Source organism: Bombina bombina, chromosome 2, assembly GCF_027579735.1.
Source record: "Bombina bombina isolate aBomBom1 chromosome 2, aBomBom1.pri, whole genome shotgun sequence".
NCBI lineage: Eukaryota > Metazoa > Chordata > Amphibia > Anura > Bombinatoridae > Bombina > Bombina bombina.
In genome coordinates this window covers 1335536951-1335557218 of record NC_069500.1, presented here as the reverse complement: position 1 = coordinate 1335557218, position 20268 = coordinate 1335536951, and the positions used below count along the sequence as shown (strand labels likewise).

Sequence of the window (20268 nt, the reverse complement as noted above, 5' to 3'; positions counted from 1 at the left end):
ATCAGTGTAAAGCCACTTTTTATAGTAATGAAAGATAACAAATGTAAGCAAAAATGCTGAGGATGTAAAGAGACATTATTTCAAAAAACAATTAAAAAAGAGGAAAAAATAACCTATTGATCTACATATAGCTTCACATCCCATTCTGAATTTAACCCATCCGGCATTCTAGTATCCAACTGAAAAATCCAATAAACTTCTCTTTTACTGAGAGTTATACCTCTATTACCACCTCTTCGGTGCCTTGGGTGCCTTGGGTGCCAAAATTCCTCACTTCTTATAGTGTTGAATATGGTCAAATCTGTAACATTGTACGTAAGGCTCTTCCAATTTTGGCTACTGACGATAGTCTGGCTGGTATTATTAAGCAAGGTATTTGCTTTGCATCCCGCAAAGCTCATACTTTGGGTAATTTATTGTCTCCTTCTATGCTGCCACGGACACAGTCTAATAAAAATTGCCTCTCTATCAAACCAGGATTCTTTAAGTGTGGGAGCAGAAGATGTAAATCCTGCTCCTATGCTTCTTTTGGTACAAGTTTTGTATCCACCAAGAATCAAAAACACTTTGAAATTCGGGAGCATATGACTTGTAACTCTTGCTATGTCATATATCTTTTGACCTGCAGGGGTTGTTTCAGGCAGTATGTAGGACAAACGACACGTGCTCTTAAAGATCGCTTTCTTGAGCACTTACGCTCAATTGAAGATCCTGAGTCCACTACTCCCATCTCCCTGCATTTCAAACAACATCATAATTCTGACAGCTCCCTGCTGACATTCCAAGCTATCCAACTGATTCCAAGGCACCGAAGAGGTGGTAATAGAGGTATAACTCTCAGTAAAAGAGAAGTTTATTGGATTTTTCAGTTGGATACTAGAATGCCAGATGGGTTAAAGTCTGAATGGGATGTGAAGCTATATGTAGATCAATAGGTTATTTTTTCCCCTTTTTTAATTGTTTTTTGAAATAATGTCTCTTTACATCCTCAGCATTTTTGCTTACATTTGTTATCTTTCATTACTATAAAAAGTGGCTTTACACTGATCAAGTATAATTGAATAAGTACATTGTTATGTTAGTTTACCTATGTGTTTAACTTGGTCTGTTAATGTGTATTAATAATGTCCCTTCTTTTTACCTACTTTACTTTCTTTCTTTTTCTATTATCCCCCTTTACTTTGCCCTCTGCATACTGCTTTTGTAACAGATTGACTTTTGATTGGACAGCCATTTATTGGGAGTGTCCGGCATGAGGGTTTATAAAGCAGTGTGTTGTGGGTATTAAGTATGGTCACTGAGGAGAAACATGCTTTTGACATAGGAAACGCGTCTGACCTGTTTTTTCCTGCTTAATTTTGCCTGTCACTTGCTACTTATGCCTTTCTTACCTGTTTTGGCATTGTATGGATATTTACCAATTATATTGAGCATTTGTTTTTGCTAAAAAATAAACAGGTATTTCACAGCTCACCATCGTTTGCTTCTCTCAGCTTTACTGGGTGCGCAGATTGCTGGTGTTGTTCATCTGGCTTGAATCTGATTGGGTGCTCAACCCTTTACCTTTTTAAACATGAGACTCCCCCTATTTACATCACCATTGGTGAAATATTGGTTGCACCATTTTTATACAATTTGTTGCTTAATACATATTATTTACATTGTTTAGTACATAGTAATGCCATATTCAAAGCAAATCTGTGTGCATTATATATTAACAAAACAGAAGGATTAAATTGAAAGCGAATGATCAGTATCAATATACTTTAATTTATATGTTTTTAAAGCATATTTAAAGCAAGAGAGCAGGTATTGGTGGAGAATTTGGTTGGTATAAGTGTACTATATCTCAGAGAAATGTTGCACTCACAGCGCTTAAAGGACCTATAGCTCCTATCTAAGGTGGGCCCCCACTACCCACAGGGGAAATATTGTTGAAAGAGAGGTATAGAGAGGAGCGCCAGTGAAATCAAGGTCTTGTGTGTGTGTGTGAGAATTGTATACACACTAAAAATAAATGCAACCCTATTGAGAGGGCTGAGTACCTATGGTAAGCCACAGAGGCTTATATGATAGTAAGGCTACTGTGGATAGATACGATACAGTTTATTACAAACACAAATTAAATCTAAAAACATGGATCCATGGTACATAAAAACATAAAAAACAATTTAAAAAAGTTATCCGAGTTCAAAGGGGGGGTATGTCCCTCCAAGGACAAAAAGTCCCCAAAGTGGTATACAAAGATTGATAGAGGTTGTTAAACTAGACTACCCTCTGCTTCATATGGTTATACAAACATTAGTTAAACAAACATTAGTAAGACAAATTTGTGGGATAGTGTCCACCATATATGGGAAGTAAAGTCTCGGGTAAATTAATATGCAACTGAGTAACGGTAAATCATACGTGAATCGAGACACAGTGAGGAAAAAAGTGATCAAAAAGTATGATCAAAACTAGTGTGTACACAATCTAGTGTAAAAAACGAGATCTCAAAAATGATAACATAAAAATAATAACATAAAAATGGTGTGGTGCAAATCACATAACAAACGATGTGTGGTGGAGAAAAAATAATAATAAAGAATCTATCAGAAGGAAGCAAAATAGTGGATATCTGATTGATGTAAAAAATAGAGTGAGTGGATACTTAAATAAGCGTGAACAGTATATTACAAAGTGTCACAAATATAAAATATAAGATACAGCGTGGAATCACATAAATGTCCATAAAATATAGGATAGTTATGACGTTAAGGCAGTCCTAATAGAAAAGAGTATCCAAAAGTAATTATGAAGGTAAGTTTGTACCAATAACGATCCTTATCCTCCAAGGAATCCTAATACTCCAGTTAAAAATATATTGAAAAACAGTTCCAAAGCCTCCGTATCAAGGCAAAAATTAAAAACAAAAATAACAATGTAAAAGCTGGGAAATCCTCAAAACCTAAGGTTTTGAGGATTTCCCAGCTTTTACATTGTTATTTTTGTTTTTAATTTTTGCCTTGATACGGAGGCTTTGGAACTGTTTTTCAATATATTTTTAACTGGAGTATTAGGATTCCTTGGAGGATAAGGATCGTTATTGGTACAAACTTACCTTCATAATTACTTTTGGATACTCTTTTCTATTAGGACTGCCTTAACGTCATAAGTGTACTATATACAAATAAAGATTGTCCATTATCTATCCTTATTTCCCATGCAATTACAATTATTTCATTTTGTCTTAAAGGGGCAATTATTTTGTTTCTTTCCTTATTGTCGGTTATATCCAGCGCTATGGAATTTGGCGACACTATACAAATAAATGATAATAATAATAGTATAAAAACCAACATATTTAAGTAGAAAGGATGTATACCCCTTTAGAATATTTCTTTAAAATGTAGTCTCCCAGAAATGGTGCAAAATCTATTTCCTCATTAAGTCCATTTGGCTTTAGACTTTTAATGTGTATCCATTTGCACTCCTTCTGTCTCCTTCTCTGTTTTTATTTTTGGACTTGTCAAAAGCTTTTTCAAGCTTTGCTAGGAATACCCCCTCTCTTTAAAGCGTTTTTTCAAACTTTTTGCCTCTTTCTTAAAATGCTCAGTCAGTACAGTTTCTTCTGTGCCTAAGATATTGTCCATAGGGTATATTTTGGATGAGGTTTTTAGGGCGATTGCTGTCAAAAGACAGGAGGGCATTGCCTGCTGTCTCTTTTCTAAAAGTTGCTGTTTTCAACTCGTTGTTTACATTCATGATACGCAAATCTAGAAAAGAGACCTCAGTGGCACTACTGGTATATGTAAATTTCAGATTCCATTCATTGTCATTCAGCTCATTCATAAATTCTGCAAGTTTTATCTCTGTATTCTCCCATAATAAGAGCACATTGTCAATTAATCTAATCCATAGTACCACTGAGAACTCAAATCTGCAATTCAATATGTGTTCCTGTTCCCATCTTCCAAGATACAGGCACGCGTAAGTAGGGGCCCAACAGGTGCCCATTGCAGTACCTAAGATCTGCTCAGAATATTTATTTTTGAAAAGGAAATAGTTATGATTTAAAATGAAGGCTAATAAATTCATAGCAAAATCTGTATGATGATTATACTCAGGACCTCTTTGGTTCAGAAATAATTTACATGCCTCCATGCCTTTTTGGTGGGGGACACTAGAATATAAAGCTTCAACATCAATTGTCACCAATAGTGTTTCAGAATTGGTGGCAATTCCATCCAATTTTTTAAGGATGTCAATTGTGTCCTTAATATAAGATGGTAAATTTAGAAGGCTAAATATAATCATGTAAATATATATATATATATATATATATATATATATATAGGTTTAAATATATATTTGTGCAAAATATATGTAGAAATATGCATATATTTGTTGAAATATTTAGTTATGAATAAGTCAAACATATTCTGCTATGTGAAGAACATTGAAATGTGAAATATTCATATTTTTATGTTGGGTTAGTACATTTGAGAATATGCACTTGGGTTAACGTGTGAGTAGGGTGTTAGGTTTTTTCCATTGACTTCTATGGGAAATAGGTTATTGTGCGCGCAATATTCTAAGTTCGGATCTTTGCACATACTGTGTTAGCTTTTTGCTTTCAACTTGTAATACGAGGTTAACCCGACGCGCACAAAAAGTTGAATTCTAGCGGAGTTAGTGAGTGAAAACTCTAAATAGCTATCCGCTCATAAACTGGCCCTATATCATTATTATGTTTTAATAGAGGTGTAAGAGAAAGCCAATAAAAGTGTTTAAAAGGCAGAGTTTAACCAAAAAAGTATCCCCTTTAAATTGCCCAAATGATCCATTATGCCTATTGGAGTGTATGAAATTATTTATAAATAGCTCCTTTACCTTTATTTTGGCATTTGAAATAGCCGATTTAGACGGTGGTATCCCCATCTATACTAAAAAATTCAATTATGAAGTCTAGGTTATTGACAAGCCTAAGAGAAAATACAGCAGCAGAAGAAATAACTATTCTGCACCCCACTGGGAGTGTAAAGTAATAAAATGTTAATTTTACATTGTTCTCTTGAAGTATTGAGCTTTGGTTTACAAACAGACATAAGATAAGGAAGCAAGTGTGTGTACATAAAAATGATAACATAATGAGATCTGATATTAGCTGGAAGCTCAACCCATTGTAATAGGCTGTGGTTTAAAAGCACAAAACCAGCTCATTCATATTCACAAATAAACCTGAAAATGCAATTTCTCATATATGTTATATTCTGCAGCTGGTATAACAAGTCATTGAAAATATATTCAGGGGAAAACAATTTTACAGTGTACTGTCCTTACCAGACAAAATTCTTGTCAGTGGAAGTTCAATGGTACAAAAAAGTTCCCATAATCCTTCAGTCTGCAAAGAAAGTCATAAGGATTACTACAAAATTGAGTTGGGTGCTTCCTACATTATTTTTTTCAGGAGGTCTAGAGTTTTGAATGTAGTCGGGTTAGAGAGCATTGCGAGTAATTGAAAAAGTAATGTATTTGCTTCTGAAACACGTTTGACTAATCTTTGCTGTGTACTTTATTGTTTTTAACAAGATGAAATAAAGACTTGTATTCATTGAATGACCAACCTGGTTGTTTGTATCCGCTTGAAGCTGTGTGCAGGATTTTAGCCTTGATATAATTGAACAAACTAGTAACTGTGTCATATAGTAACTGTAGTGGGAATGGGGTTTGTACAGGTATTAGATGTCACTATTAGGAGCTTTCACAATGCTAATTAGAGTACATTTCCCAGAAACCCTCAATTTTTGTTGCTGCGCAGCAAACCTATCAACATCAATTGAAGCACACAAATAATCTTGCTATCTATTGGTTGTTAAAAGGACATTGTATACCAAAATATTATATAGTCCAAATGAAAAAGCAACGTTTTAACATGTCAAATTATTTTTTTCCTGTAAAAAATGTGAAATGACAGAAAATAATACCATACAACAGTAAAAGTTGTGTACTCCCCACTAATCCTTATTGGCTAATGGCTACAAATACTCATTATGAACCAATAAATATTTGTAGAAAGTACACAACTGATACTGCTGTATTAGTTTAGATGACATATTTACGGCTAGATTTAGAGTTTGGCGTTAGCCGTCAAAACCAGCGTTAGAGGCTCCTAACGCTGGTTTTGGGCTACCGCTGGTATTTAGAGTCGTGTAGGTAAGGGTCTAACGCTCACTTTCCAGCCGCGACTTTTCCATACCGCAGATCCCCCTACGCCATTTGCGTATCCTATCTTTTCAATGGGATCTTTCTAACGCCGGTATTTAGAGTCTTGGCTGAAGTGAGCGTTAGAACTCTAACGACAAAACTCCAGCCGCAGAGAAAAGTCAGGAGTTAAGAACTTTCTGGGCTAACGCCGGTTCATAAAGCTCTTAACTACTGTGCTCTAAAGTACACTAACACCCATAAACTACCTATGTACCCCTAAACCGAGGCCCCCCCACATCGCCGCCACTCTATTACATTTTTTTAACCCCTAATCTGCCGACCGCACACCGCCGCCACCTACGTTATACTTATGTACCCCTAATCTGCCGCCCCCAACGTCGCTGCTACCTTACCTACAATTATTAACCCCTAATCTGCCGACCGGACCTCACCGCTACTCTATTAAATTTATTAACCCCTAAAGCTAAGTCTAACCCTAACACTAACACCCCCCTAAGTTAAATATAATTTTTATCTAACAAAATAAATTAACTCTTATTAAATAAATTAATCCTAATTAAAGCTAAATACTTACCTGTAAAATAAACCCTAATATAGCTACAATATAAATTATAATTATATTGTAGCTATTTTAAGATTAATATTTATTTTACAGGCAACTTTGTATTTATTTTAACCAGGTACAATAGCTATTAAATAGTTAATAACTATTTAATAGCTACCTAGTTAAAATAATTACAAAATTACCTTTAAAATAAATCCTAACCTAAGTTACAATTAAACCTAACACTACACTATCAATAAATTAATTAAATAAAATACCTACAATTATCTACAATTAAACCTAACACTACACTATCAATAAATTAATTACATAAAACACCTACAAATAAATACAAATAAATAAACTAACTAAAGTACAAAAAATAAAAAAAGAACTAAGTTACAAAAAATAATAAAATAATTTACAAACATTAGAAAAATATTACAACAATTTTAAGCTAATTACACCTACTCTAAGCCCCCTAATAAAATAACAAAGCCCCCCAAAATAAAAAAATGCCCTACCCTATTCTAAAATAAAAATAGAAAAGCTCTTTTACCTTACCAGCCCTTAAAAGGGCCTTTTGCGGGGCATGCCCCAAAGAAAACAGCTCTTTTGCCTGAAAAAAAAAACATACAATATCCCCCCCCAACATTACAACCCACCACCCACATACCCCTAATCTAACCCAAACCCCCCTTAAATAAACCTAACACTAAGCCCCTGAAGATCATCCTACCTTATCTTCACCACGCCGGGTATCACCGATCGGTCCAGAGGAGGCTCCGAAATCTTCATCCAAGCCCAAGCGGGGGCTGAAGACATCCATCATCCGGCTGAAGAGGTCCATCATCGGGCTGAAGTCTTCTATCAAGCGGCATCTTCAATCTTCTTTCTTCCGGAGCCATCTTCTTCCAGCCAACGTGGATCCATCCTCTTCTACCGACGCCTACTCACCGAATGACGGTTCCTTTAAATTACGTCATCCAAGATGGCGTCCCTCGAATTCCGATTGGCTGATTGGATCAGCCAATCGGATTGAACTTGAATCTGATTGGCTGATTCCATCAGCCAATCAGAATTTTCCTACCTTAATTCCGATTGGCTGATAGAATCCTATCAGCCAATCGGAATTCGAGGGACGCCATCTTGGATGACGTCCCTTAAAGGAACCGTCATTCATCGGGAAGTCGTCGGCCAGGATGGATGTTCCGCGTCGGCGGGATGACGATGGATCCGGAAGAAAGAAGATTGAAGATGCCGCTTGATAGAAGACTTCAGCCGGATCATGGACCTATTCAGCTCCCGCTTGGGCCAAGACTTCAGCCGGATCATGGACATCTTCAGCCCCTGCTTGGGCTTGGATGAAGACTTCGGAGCCTGGACGGATCGGTGATACCCGGCGTGGTGAAGACAAGGTAGGGAGATCTTCAGGGGCTTAGTGTTAGGTTTATTTAAGGGGGTTTGGGTTAGATTAGGGGTATGTGGGTGGTGGGTTGTAATGTTGGGGGGGGGTATTGTATGGTTTTTTTTACAGGCAAAAGAGCAGAATTCTTTGGGGCATGCCCTGCAAAAGGCCCTTTTAAGGGCTGGTAAGGTAAAAGAGCTTTTCAATTTTAATTTTAGAATAGGGTAGGGCATTTTTTATTTTGGGGGGCTTTGCTATTTTATTAGGGGGCTTAGAGTAGGTGTAATTAGCTTAAAATTGTTGTAATATTTTTATATTGTTTGTAAATTATTTTTTTATTTTTTGTAACTTAGTTCTTTTTTATTTTTTGTACTTTAGTTAGTTTATTTAATTGTATTTATTTGTAGGGATTTGTATGTAATTAATTTATTGATAGTGTAGTGTTAGGTTTAATTGTAACTTAGGTTAGGATTTATTTTACAGGTAATTTTGTAATTATTTTAACTAGGTAGCTATTAAATAGTTATGAACTATTTAATAGCTATTGTACCTGGTTAAAATAAATACAAAGTTGCCTGTAAAATAAATATTAATCCTAAAATAGCTACAATATAATTATTATTTATATTTTAGCTATATTAGGGTTTATTTTACAGGTAAGTATTTAGCTTTAAATAGGAATAATTTATTTAATAAGAGTTAATTTATTTTGTTAGAAATAAATTATATTTAACTTAGGGGGGTGTTAGGGTTCGGGTTAGAGTTAGCTTTAGGGGTTAATACATTTATTATAGTAGCGGTGAGGTCCGGTCGGCAGATTAGGGGTTAATTATTGTAGGTAGCTGGCGGCGACGTTGTGGGGGGCAGATTACGGGTTAATAAATATAATATAGGGGTCGGCGGTGTTAGGGGCAGCAGATTAGGGGTACATAGGTATAATGTAGGTTGCGGCGGTGTACGGAGCGGCAGATTAGGGGTTAAAATTTTTTTGCAGGGGTCAGCGATAGCGGGGGAGGCAGATTAGGGATTAATAAGTGTAAGGTTAGGGGTGTTTAGACTCGGGGTTCAAGTTAGAGTGTTAGGTGCAGACTTAGGAAGTGTTTCCCCATAGGAAACAATGGGGCTGCGTTAGGAGCTGAACGCTGCTTTTTTGAGGTGTTTTTTCAGCTCAAACGGCCCCATTGTTTCCTATGGGGGAATCGTGCACAAGCACATTTTTGAAGCTGGCCGCGTCCGTAAGCACTGCTGGTATTGAGAGTTGCCGTGGCGGTAAATTATGCTCTACGCTCCTTTTTTTGAGCCTAATGCAGCCATTCTGTGAACTCTAAATACCAGCTGTATTTAAAAGGTGCGGGGGAAAAAAAACCAGCGTTAGCTACGCGGGTCGTTACCGACAAAACTCTAAATCTAGCCGTTAGTTTTTTAGGCCAAAACAAAAATAATAATCACACAAAATAAATATGTTAACAAAAAAAAAAACAGTGCACCAATAAATAAACAAAAATACTTATTATTCAGATGAAAATCAGATTTATTCCATATGATCTTTAAAGTTGCAACATTTCCTCAAAGGAAGAAAAAGGAATAAAAACATAGTGCAATTCAGTTTCAATTAAAATTCATGTGCAAATGGCATCAGGTATCACATTAATTAGAGACACTACAGCTCTGATTTAAAAGCGTTTAAACAACCCCACTGGCAAACCGGATCTCTTCTGAATATATTTATTAAAACATAAAAAGAGGTATTACAGTCACTAAAGGTTTTTAAACCACTGACACATGTGTTAAAACTCTCGGCTAGATTTAGAGTTTGGCGTTAGCCGTCAAAACCAGCGTTAGAGGCTCCTAACGCTGGTTTTGGGCTACCGCTGGTATTTAGAGTAAGTCAGGAAAGGGTCTAACGCTCACTTTGCAGCCCCGACTTTTCCATACCGCAGATCCCCCTACGCCATTTGCATATCCTATCTTTTCAATGGGATCTTTCTAACGCTGGTATTTAGAGTCTTGGCTGAAGTGAGCGTTAGAAATCTAACGACAAAACTCCAGCCGCAGAAAAAAGTCAGGAGTTAACAGCTTTCTGGGCTAACGCCGGTTCATAAAGCTCTTAACTACTGTGCTCTAAAGTACACTAACACCCATAAACTACCTATGTACCCCTAAACCGAGGTCCCCCCCACATCGCCGCCACTCTATTTTTTTAACCCCTAATCTGCCGACCACACACCGCAGCAACCTACGTTATCCCTATGAACCCCTAATCTGCTGCCCCTAACACCGCCGCCCCCTATATTATATTTATTAACCCCTAATCTGCCGCCCCCAACGTCGCCTCCACCTACCTACAATTATTAACCCCTAATCTGCCGACCGCACACCGCCGCCACCTACGTTATCCCTATGTACCCCTAATCTGCTGCCCCTAACACCGCCGACCCCTATATTATATTTATTAAACCCTAATCTGCCGCCCCCAACGTCGCCTCCACCTACCTACAATTATTAACCCCTAATCTGCCGACCGGACCTCACCGCTACTATAATAAAGTTATTAACCCCTAATCCGCCTCACTCCCGCCTCAATAACCCTATAATAAATAGTATTAACCCCTAATCTGCCCTCCCTAACATCGCCGACACCTAACTTTAAGTACTAACCCCTAATATGCCGACCGGACCTCACCGCTACTCTAATAAATTTATTAACCCCTAAAGCTAAGTCTAACCTTAACCCTAACACCCCCCTAAGTTAAATATAATTTAAATCTAACAAAATAAATTAACTCTTAATAAATAAGTTATTCCTATTTAAAGCTAAATACTTACCTGTAAAATAAACCCTAATATAGCTACAATATATATAATAATTATATTGTAGCTTTCTTAGGATTTATTTTTATTTTACAGGCAACTTTCAATTTATTTTAACTAGGTACAATAGCTATTAAATAGTTATTAACTATTTAATAGCTACCTAGCTAAAATAAAGAGAAATTTACCTGTAAAATAAAAACTAACCTAAGTTACAATTACACCTAACACTACACTATACTTTAATAAATTATTCCTATTTAAAACTAAATACTTACCTGTAAAATAAACCCTAAGATAGCTACAATGTAATTAATAATTACATTGTAGCAATTTTAGGATTTATATTTATTTTACAGGTAACTTTGTATTTATTTTAGCTAGTTAGAATAGTTATTAAATAGTTATTAACTATTTAATAACTACCTAGCTAAAAGAAATACAAAATTACCTGTAAAATAAATCCTAACCTAAGTTACAATTAAACCTAACACTACACTATCATTAAATTAATTAAATAAATTAACTACAAATAACTACAATTAAATACAATTACATAAACTAACTAAAGTACAAAAAATAAAAAAGGTAAGTTACAAAAAATAAAAAAAATAAGTTACAAACATTTTAAAAATATTACAACAATTTTAAGCTAATTACACCTAATCTAAGCCCCCTAATAAAATAACAAAGCCCCACAAAATAAAAAATGCCCTACCCTATTCTAAATTAAAAAAGTTCAAAGCTCTTTTACCTTACTAGCCCTTAAAAGGGCCTTTTGCGGGGCATGCCCCAAAGAAAACTGCTCTTTTGCCTGTAAAAGAAAAACACAACCCCCCCCAACATTAAAACCCACCACCCACATACCCCTAATCTAACCCAAACCCCCCTTAAATAAACCTAACACTACCCCCCTGAAGATCATCCTACCTTGAGTTGGAACCGAAGAGGAGATCCGGAGCGGCAGAAGTGATCCTCCAAGGGGCGCTGAAGAAGTCTTCCATCCGATGAAGTGATCCTCCAGGCGGCGCAGAAGAAGTCTTTCATCCGGGCGATGTCATCTTCCAAGCGGCGCTGAAGAAGTCTTCCATCCGGGCGATGTCATCTTCCAAGCGGGGTCTTCAATCTTCTTCTTCAGGATCCATCTTCATTCCGCCGACGCGGAACATCCTTCTTCCCCGACGGACTACCGACGAATGAAGGCTCCTTTAAGGGACGTCATCCAAGATGGCGTCCCTCGAATTCCGATTGGCTGATAGGATTCTATCAGCCAATCGGAATTAAGGTAGGAAAATTCTGATTGGCTGATGGAATCAGCCAATCAGACTGAGCTCGCATTCTATTGGCTGTTCCGATCAGCCAATAGAATGCGAGCTCAATCTGATTGGCTGATTGGATCAGCCAATCGGATTGAACTTGTATCTGATTGGCTGATTCCATCAGCCAATCAGAATTTTCCTACCTTAATTCCGATTGGCTGATAGAATCCTATCAGCCAATCGGAATTCGAGGGACGCCATCTTGGATGACGTCCCTTAAAGGAGCCTTCATTCGTCGTTAGTCCGTCGGGGAAGAAGGATGTTCCGCGTCGGCGGAATGAAGATGGATCCTGAAGAAGAAGATTGAAGACCCCGCTTGGAAGATGACATCGCCCGGATGGAAGACTTCTTCAGCGCCGCTTGGAAGATGACATCGCCCGGATGGAAGACTTCTTCTGCGCCGCCTAGAGGATCACTTCATTGGATGGAAGACTTCTTCAGCACCCCTTGGAGGATCACTTCTGCCACTCCGGATCTCCTCTTTGGTTCCATCGGTGGCTCGGCTGAGTGAAGATGACTCAAGGTAGGATGATCTTCAGGGGGGTAGTGTTAGGTTTATTTAAGGGGGGTTTGGGTTAGATTAGGGGTATGTGGGTGGTGGGTTTTAAGTTGGGGGGGGTTGTATTTTTCTTTTACAGGCAAAAGAGCAGTTTTCTTTGGGGCATGCCCCGCAAAAGGCCCTTTTAAGGGCTGGTAAGGTAAAAGCTTTGAACTTTTTTAATTTAGAATAGGGTAGGGCATTTTTTTATTTTGGGGGGCTTTGTTATTTTATTAGGGGGCTTAGATTAGGTGTAATTAGCTTAAAATTGTTGTAATATTTTTAAAATGTTTGTAACTTATTTTTTTTATTTTTTGTAACTTAGCTTTTTTTATTTTTTGTACTTTAGTTAGTTTATGTAATTGTATTTAATTGTAGTTATTTGTAGTTAATTTATTTAATTAATTTAATGATATTGTAGTGTTAGGTTTAATTGTAACTTAGGTTAGGATTTATTTTACAGGTAATTTTGTATTTCTTTTAGCTAGGTAGTTATTAAATAGTTAATAACTATTTAATAACTATTCTAACTAGCTAAAATAAATACAAAGTTACCTGTAAAATAAATATAAATCCTAAAATAGCTACAATGTAATTATTAATTACATTGTAGCTATCTTAGGGTTTATTTTACAGGTAAGTATTTAGTTTTAAATAGGAATAATTTATTAAAGTATAGTGTAGTGTTAGGTGTAATTGTAACTTAGGTTAGTTTTTATTTTACAGGTAAATTTCTCTTTATTTTAGCTAGGTAGCTATTAAATAGTTAATAACTATTTAATAGCTATTGTACCTAGTTAAAATAAATTGAAAGATGCCTGTAAAATAAAAATAAATCCTAAAATAGCTACAATATAATTATTATTTATATTGTAGCTATATTAGGGTTTATTTTACAGGTAAGTATTTAGCTTTAAATAGAAATAATTTATTTAATAAGAGTTAATTTATTTCATTAGATTTAAATTATATTTAAAGGGACAGTCTACACCACAATTTTTATTGTTTTAAAAGATAGATAATCCCTTTATTACCAATTTCCCAGTTTTGCATAACCAACACAGTTATAATAATATACTTTTAACCTCTGTGATTATCTTGTATCTAAGCCTCTGCAAACTGCCCCTTTTTTCAGTTCTTTTGACAGACTTGCAATCTAGCCAATCAGTGCCTGCTCCCAGATTACTTTACGTGCACGAGCACAGTGTTATCTATATGAAATATGTGAACTAACACCCTCTAGTGGTGAAAAACTGTTAAAATACAATCTGAAAGAGGTGGGCTTCAAGGTCTAAGAAATTAGCATATGAACCTCTTAGGTTAAGCTTTCAACTAAGAATACCAAGAGAACAAAGCAAAATTGGTGATAAAAGTAAATTGGAAAATTGTTTAAAATTACATGCTCTATCTGAATCATGAAAGTTTATTTTGGCCTAGACTGTCCCTTTAACTTAGGAGGGTGTTAGGGTTAAGGTTAGACTTAGCTTTAGGGGTTAATAAATTTATTAGAGTAGCGGTGAGGTCCGGTCGGCATATTAGGGGTTAATACTTGAAGTTAGGTGTCGGCGATGTTAGGGAGGGCAGATTAGGGGTTAATACTATTTATTATAGGGTTATTGAGGTGGGAGTGAGACGGATTAGGGGTTAATAACTTTATTATAGTAGCGGTGAGGTCCGGTCGGCAGATTAGGGGTTAATAAGTGTAGGTAGGTGGAGGCGACGTTGGGGGCGGCAGATTAGGGGTTAATAAATATAATATAGGGGTCGGCGGTGTTAGGGGCAGCAGATGAGGGGTTCATAAGGATAACGTAGGTTGCGGCGGTGTACGGAGCGGCAGATTAGGGGTTAAAAAAAATATGCAGGGGTCAGCGATAGCGGGGGCGGCAGAGTAGGGGTTAATAAGTGTAAGGTTAGGGGTGTTTAGACTCGGGGTACATATTAGGGTGTTAGGTGCAGACTTAGGAAGTGTTTCCCCATAGGAAACCATGGGGCTGCGTTAGGAGCGGAACGCTGCTTTTTTGCAGGTGTTAGGTTTTTTTTCAGCTCAAAATGCCCCATTGTTTTCTATGGGGGAATCGTGCACGAGCACGTTTTTTAGGCTGGCCGCGTCCGTAAGCACCGCTGGTATTGAGAGTTGCAGTGGCGGTAAATATGCTATACGCTCCCTTTTTTGAGCCTAACGCAGCCCTTCTGTGAACTCTAAATACCAGCGGTATTTAAAAGGTGCAGGAAAAAAAAAGCCAGCGTTAGATACGCGGGTCGTTACCGACAAAACTCTAAATCTAGCCGTCTGATTGTTGTCTGAGTTTTTCATTTAGCCCCAAATGGTCCTGCATTGTTGCACAGCAATAGAAATCTAAATTGTTTTTACCTGAAGTTGATAGCGTAGATTTGTCATTAATGTGTATAGTATTTTCAAATTACTGCAAAGTTTCTGATTCTGTAGGTAGTAAATATACAATTTTATTTATGTAGATATTTCAACATGAAAAAATATACAAATATTCAAGGGCTATATAAATACATAATAAGCGTAAAACAACAAGCCGTAGCCTGAGAAAGGCTGTTGTATGCAAATTATTACGATTGTAGTAAAGATAAGTAAAGATAATATTTGTTGCACACACACTATACAAAGACCTTAAACTGCAGAACACACCCTAATGAAATCAGAAGCTTGCTATGCATCCTTAGAGCGGGAGCATGCTAAATATTAAGAAATAAAAGCATAAGTAAATATAAAACAGTTCTCTTTAGAGCGAATAACGACCACATGTTTTCATCCATAGAGGGGTGCTTTCTGAGCTAATTGCAGCCCTCTCATCCACTTAAACAACATACGAGGTGACCACATGGCCTGGCATCGCCGGTGGAATGTGGCGATGTTGGCGATGTCACCACGCCCATTGCTGTGAGGTGACGTTTTCACCTCTTAGCCAATAGCCATGTCGGATATCTAGCTTGGCACCAGCTGGCCCACACGGCTATTGGTTAAGAGGTGGAAACGTCACCTCACAACAAAATAGAGTTCTGCCATGGGCCCCCCCTTTATTTGTTCGACTAGTAAATCCTAGCATTTCACAAATGCTAGGATTTACCATCACTTTACCTCACAGCATATGTGGTTATAGCCTGCAAACAACATTGGTCACATGAGCGGAACTTGTTTTGGCTGAAGGACTTTGGGCACTGAACGCTGGAAGTAAGGAACTGGCTGCTCGGGCTGGCTAAGCTGTTAACCACTGCAGCATGTTTAATAATTTATGTTGCAGGATACTCAGACTAGAGACTACTGGAACAACGCTTGTGATCACCAAAGGCTTGTGATGAAGGTTTAACAGAGCTAGCCGGATGCACATTCCAGAGGTGAGAGATTGTTTACTATATCAATTGTGCACAATGATTTGTGAATAGTGCTTTCCAGTTCGTGCCGGTTGCTATACAGCGAAACTTGTGGTGTGATAATTGGTGGGTCCCTTGTTATAAAGCCAATAAGCCCCTCATTAAAATAAAGCACCTAAATAAGTTTTAATCTCTAGGTGGTCACTGTGGTAATAGTGATCACCTGGCGTGAATAAATGTGCATTTATTTGAGTGATATAAATTTACCCAAAAGCCATTATTTATATGTGGATAACCCCTACTTGTTTTTACTATACAAAAAAAAACATTTTTGCAACCTTTCTTTTTAAGGGCCAAATTATGTGTGGAGCGCTAAAAGTTATACGCAAGCGGTATCAGGTTTATCACGGCTGCTTGCGCACGTCGGATGTAGCGCTTGTAGTACAAGTTGAAAGTAAACGCAATCTCTTGAGCGCTATTGAATTTAACACACGTCGGGATAACGCAACCTTAGAGCTCTGGTTAACTGTTTCTCAAAACAAAAAAGTGTCACAAAACACATCAAAATACAATAAAGTTAAAATCATAATAACACTATCTAATAAAAATTTTAAAAAAATTATTGCACAAAAAGTTATAAGGGATCAAAGATATAAGGTCTCAGGTGTTAGAAAAAAAAAGGCTGCAAAGGGCTTTAACATATAGATACATAAATAAATATGGCTTAATATGTATATGTATGTATATATTTATATATGTGTACATATGTATTTACAGACATATATACAGACATATACACATATAAACACATAAATACATATGTACACACAAATAGATACTGTACATATATAAGTGCATTGGAGCATGAGTTTTTAATTATGGAATACATTTTTTGCTTTTTTTAAAAGTCCATTGAGTGCTTTCTATGCTTTGGGATTTATATATAGGTATAGATATATATTGTTCCAAAATACCATCAGATATATGTAGAAATATGTGTTCTTTTATGTGAAGAATATTGGAATATGAAATAACTTAAATTTTGCTTACCTGATAATTTTCTTTTCTTCTGACGGGGAGAGTCCACAGCTGCATTCATTACTTTTGAGAATTCAGAACCTGGCCACCAGCCAAAGGCTTAAATACCTCCCCAAAAATAAAAAGAGAGAAGCGCTCAACCTGGGAACGAACAATAGCATAATAGTTTGTTCTATGGCTAGTTACCACCCTAGAAGCAGCCTCTTTTTGCTCAATATGTGCCTTTCACAGAGAAGAACTTTCCTGTAGCATATCAGTCTGATCCTGACTTCACAGTCCAGTCCTGCACCTCACTGACGAGGCCCATAGGAGGCCGAAACGATCGTCTGGGGTTGTCATGTTCATTGTTCAGAGGAGAATTGCCTGGTATTTCGGGGCTGGACTGACCTTACTTGGCGGGATCAGACTGATATACTTCAGGAAAGTTTTCTTCTGTGAAAAGCACACTGGTCTAAAAGAGGCTGCTTCCGGGTGGTAAATCACCATAGAACAAGCCACTGAGCTGTTGTTCGTTCCTGGTAGAGCGCTTCTCTCTTTGTATGCAAATTATTATGGCCCTGGGGACGTCTCCCTATGGGTGATGGGGGAAACCAGACGTGGACTCCTTGCCCAGTGTGCTTAGAGGAATGTGGCTGCACCTCACTGACGAGGCCCATAGGAGGCCGAAACGATCGTCTGGGGTTGTCATGTTCCTTGTTCAGAGGAGAATTGGTATTTCGGGGCTGGACTGACCTTACTTGGCGGGATCAGACTGATATACTTCAGGAAAGTTTTCTTCTGTGAAAAGCACACTGGTCTAAAAGAGGCTGCTTCCGGGTGGTAAATCGCCATAGAACAAGCCACTGAGCTGTTGTTCGTTCCTGGTAGAGAGCTTCTCTCTTTGTATGCAAATTATTATGGCCCTGGGGACGTCTCCCTATGGGTGATGGGGGAAACCAGACGTGGACTCCTTGCCCAGTGTGCTTAGAGGAATGTGGCTGCACCTCACTGACGAGGCCCATAGGAGGCCGAAACCATCGTCTGGGGTTGTCATGTTCCTTGTTCAGAGGAGAATTGCCTGGTATTTCGGGGCTGGACTGACCTTACTTGGCGGGATCAGACTGATATACTTCAGGAAAGTTTTCTTCTGTGAAAAGCACACTGGTCTAAAAGAGGCTGCTTCCGGGTGGTAAATCGCCATAGAACAAGCCACTGAGCTGTTGTTCGTTCCTGGTAGAGCGCTTCTCTCTTTGTATGCAAATTATTATGGCCCTGGGGACGTCTCCCTATGGGTGATGGGGGAAACCAGACGTGGACTCCTTGCCCAGTGTGCTTAGAGGAATGTGGCTGCACCTCACTGACGAGGCCCATAGGAGGCCGAAACGATCGTCTGGGGTTGTCATGTTCCTTGTTCAGAGGAGAATTGCCTGGTATTTCAGGGCTGGACTGACCTTACTTGGCGGGATCAGACTGATACTTCAGGAAAGTTTTCTTCTGTGAAAAGCACACTGGTCTAAAAGAGGCTGCTTCCGGGTGGTAAATCGCCATAGAACAAGCCACTGAGCTGTTGTTCGTTCCTGGTAGAGCGCTTCTCTCTTTGTATGCAAATTATTATGGCCCTGGGGACGTCTCCCTATGGGTGATGGGGGAAACCAGACGTGGACTCCTTGCCCAGTGTGCTTAGAGGAATGTGGCTGCACCTCACTGACGAGGCCCATAGGAGGCCGAAACGATCGTCTGGGGTTGTCATGTTCCTTGTTCAGAGGAGAATTGCCTGGTATTTCGGGGCTGGACTGACCTTACTTGGCGGGATCAGACTGATATACTTCAGGAAAGTTTTCTTCTGTGAAAAGCACACTGGTCTAAAAGAGGCTGCTTCCGGGTGGTAAATCGCCATAGAACAAGCCACTGAGCTGTTGTTCGTTCCTGGTAGAGCGCTTCTCTCTTTGTATGCAAATTATTATGGCCCTGGGGACGTCTCCCTATGGGTGATGGGGGAAACCAGACGTGGACTCCTTGCCCAGTGTGCTTAGAGGAATGTGGCTGGACCTCACTGACGAGGCCCATAGGAGGCCGAAACGATCGTCTGGGGTTGTCATGTTCCTTGTTCAGAGGAGAATTGGTATTTCGGGGCTGGACTGACCTTACTTGGCGGGATCAGACTGATATACTTCAGGAAAGTTTTCTTCTGTGAAAAGCACACTGGTCTAAAAGAGGCTGCTTCCGGGTGGTAAATCGCCATAGAACAAGCCACTGAGCTGTTGTTCGTTCCTGGTAGAGCGTTTCTCTCTTTGTATGCAAATTATTATGGCCCTGGGGACGTCTCCCTATGGGTGATGGGGGAAACCAGACGTGGACTCCTTGCCCAGTGTGCTTAGAGGAATGTGGCTGCACCTCACTGACGAGGCCCATAGGAGGCCGAAACGATCGTCTGGGGTTGTCATGTTCCTTGTTCAGAGGAGAATTGCCTGGTATTTCGGGGCTGGACTGACCTTACTTGGCGGGATCAGACTGATATACTTCAGGAAAGTTTTCTTCTGTGAAAAGTCCACTGGTCTAAAAGAGGCTGCTTCCGGGTGGTAAATCGCCACTAGAACAAGCCACTGAGCTGTTGTTCGTTCCTGGTAGAGCGCTTCTCTCTTTGTATGCAAATTATTATGGCCCTGGGGACGTCTCCCTATGGGTGATGGGGGAAACCAGACGTGGACTCCTTGCCCAGTGTGCTTAGAGGAATGTGGCTGGACCTCACTGACGAGGCCCATAGGAGGCCGAAACGATCGTCTGGGGTTGTCATGTTCCTTGTTCAGAGGAGAATTGGTATTTCGGGGCTGGACTGACCTTACTTGGCGGGATCAGACTGATATACTTCAGGAAAGTTTTCTTCTGTGAAAAGCACACTGGTCTAAAAGAGGCTGCTTCCGGGTGGTAAATCGCCATAGAACAAGCCACTGAGCTGTTGTTCGTTCCTGGTAGAGAGCTTCTCTCTTTGTATGCAAATTATTATGGCCCTGGGGACGTCTCCCTATGGGTGATGGGGGAAACCAGACGTGGACTCCTTGCCCAGTGTGCTTAGAGGAAT

At 38.7% G+C, this 20268-nt stretch overlaps 1 protein-coding gene across 1 annotated transcript in view; it reads right to left on the bottom strand.

The window, feature by feature from the left end:
- The window catches only part of POLN (DNA polymerase nu), a 587345-nt gene that overhangs the window by 390149 nt on the left and 176928 nt on the right, over window positions 1-20268 (bottom strand). Inside the window, exons 10-11 of the mRNA XM_053700310.1 lie at window positions 15202-15270; window positions 5326-5386 (exon numbers count right to left, since the gene is read on the bottom strand). Coding sequence (XP_053556285.1) covers window positions 5326-5386; window positions 15202-15270 — 130 coding nt within the window. The remainder of the gene's footprint in view (window positions 1-5325; window positions 5387-15201; window positions 15271-20268) is intronic.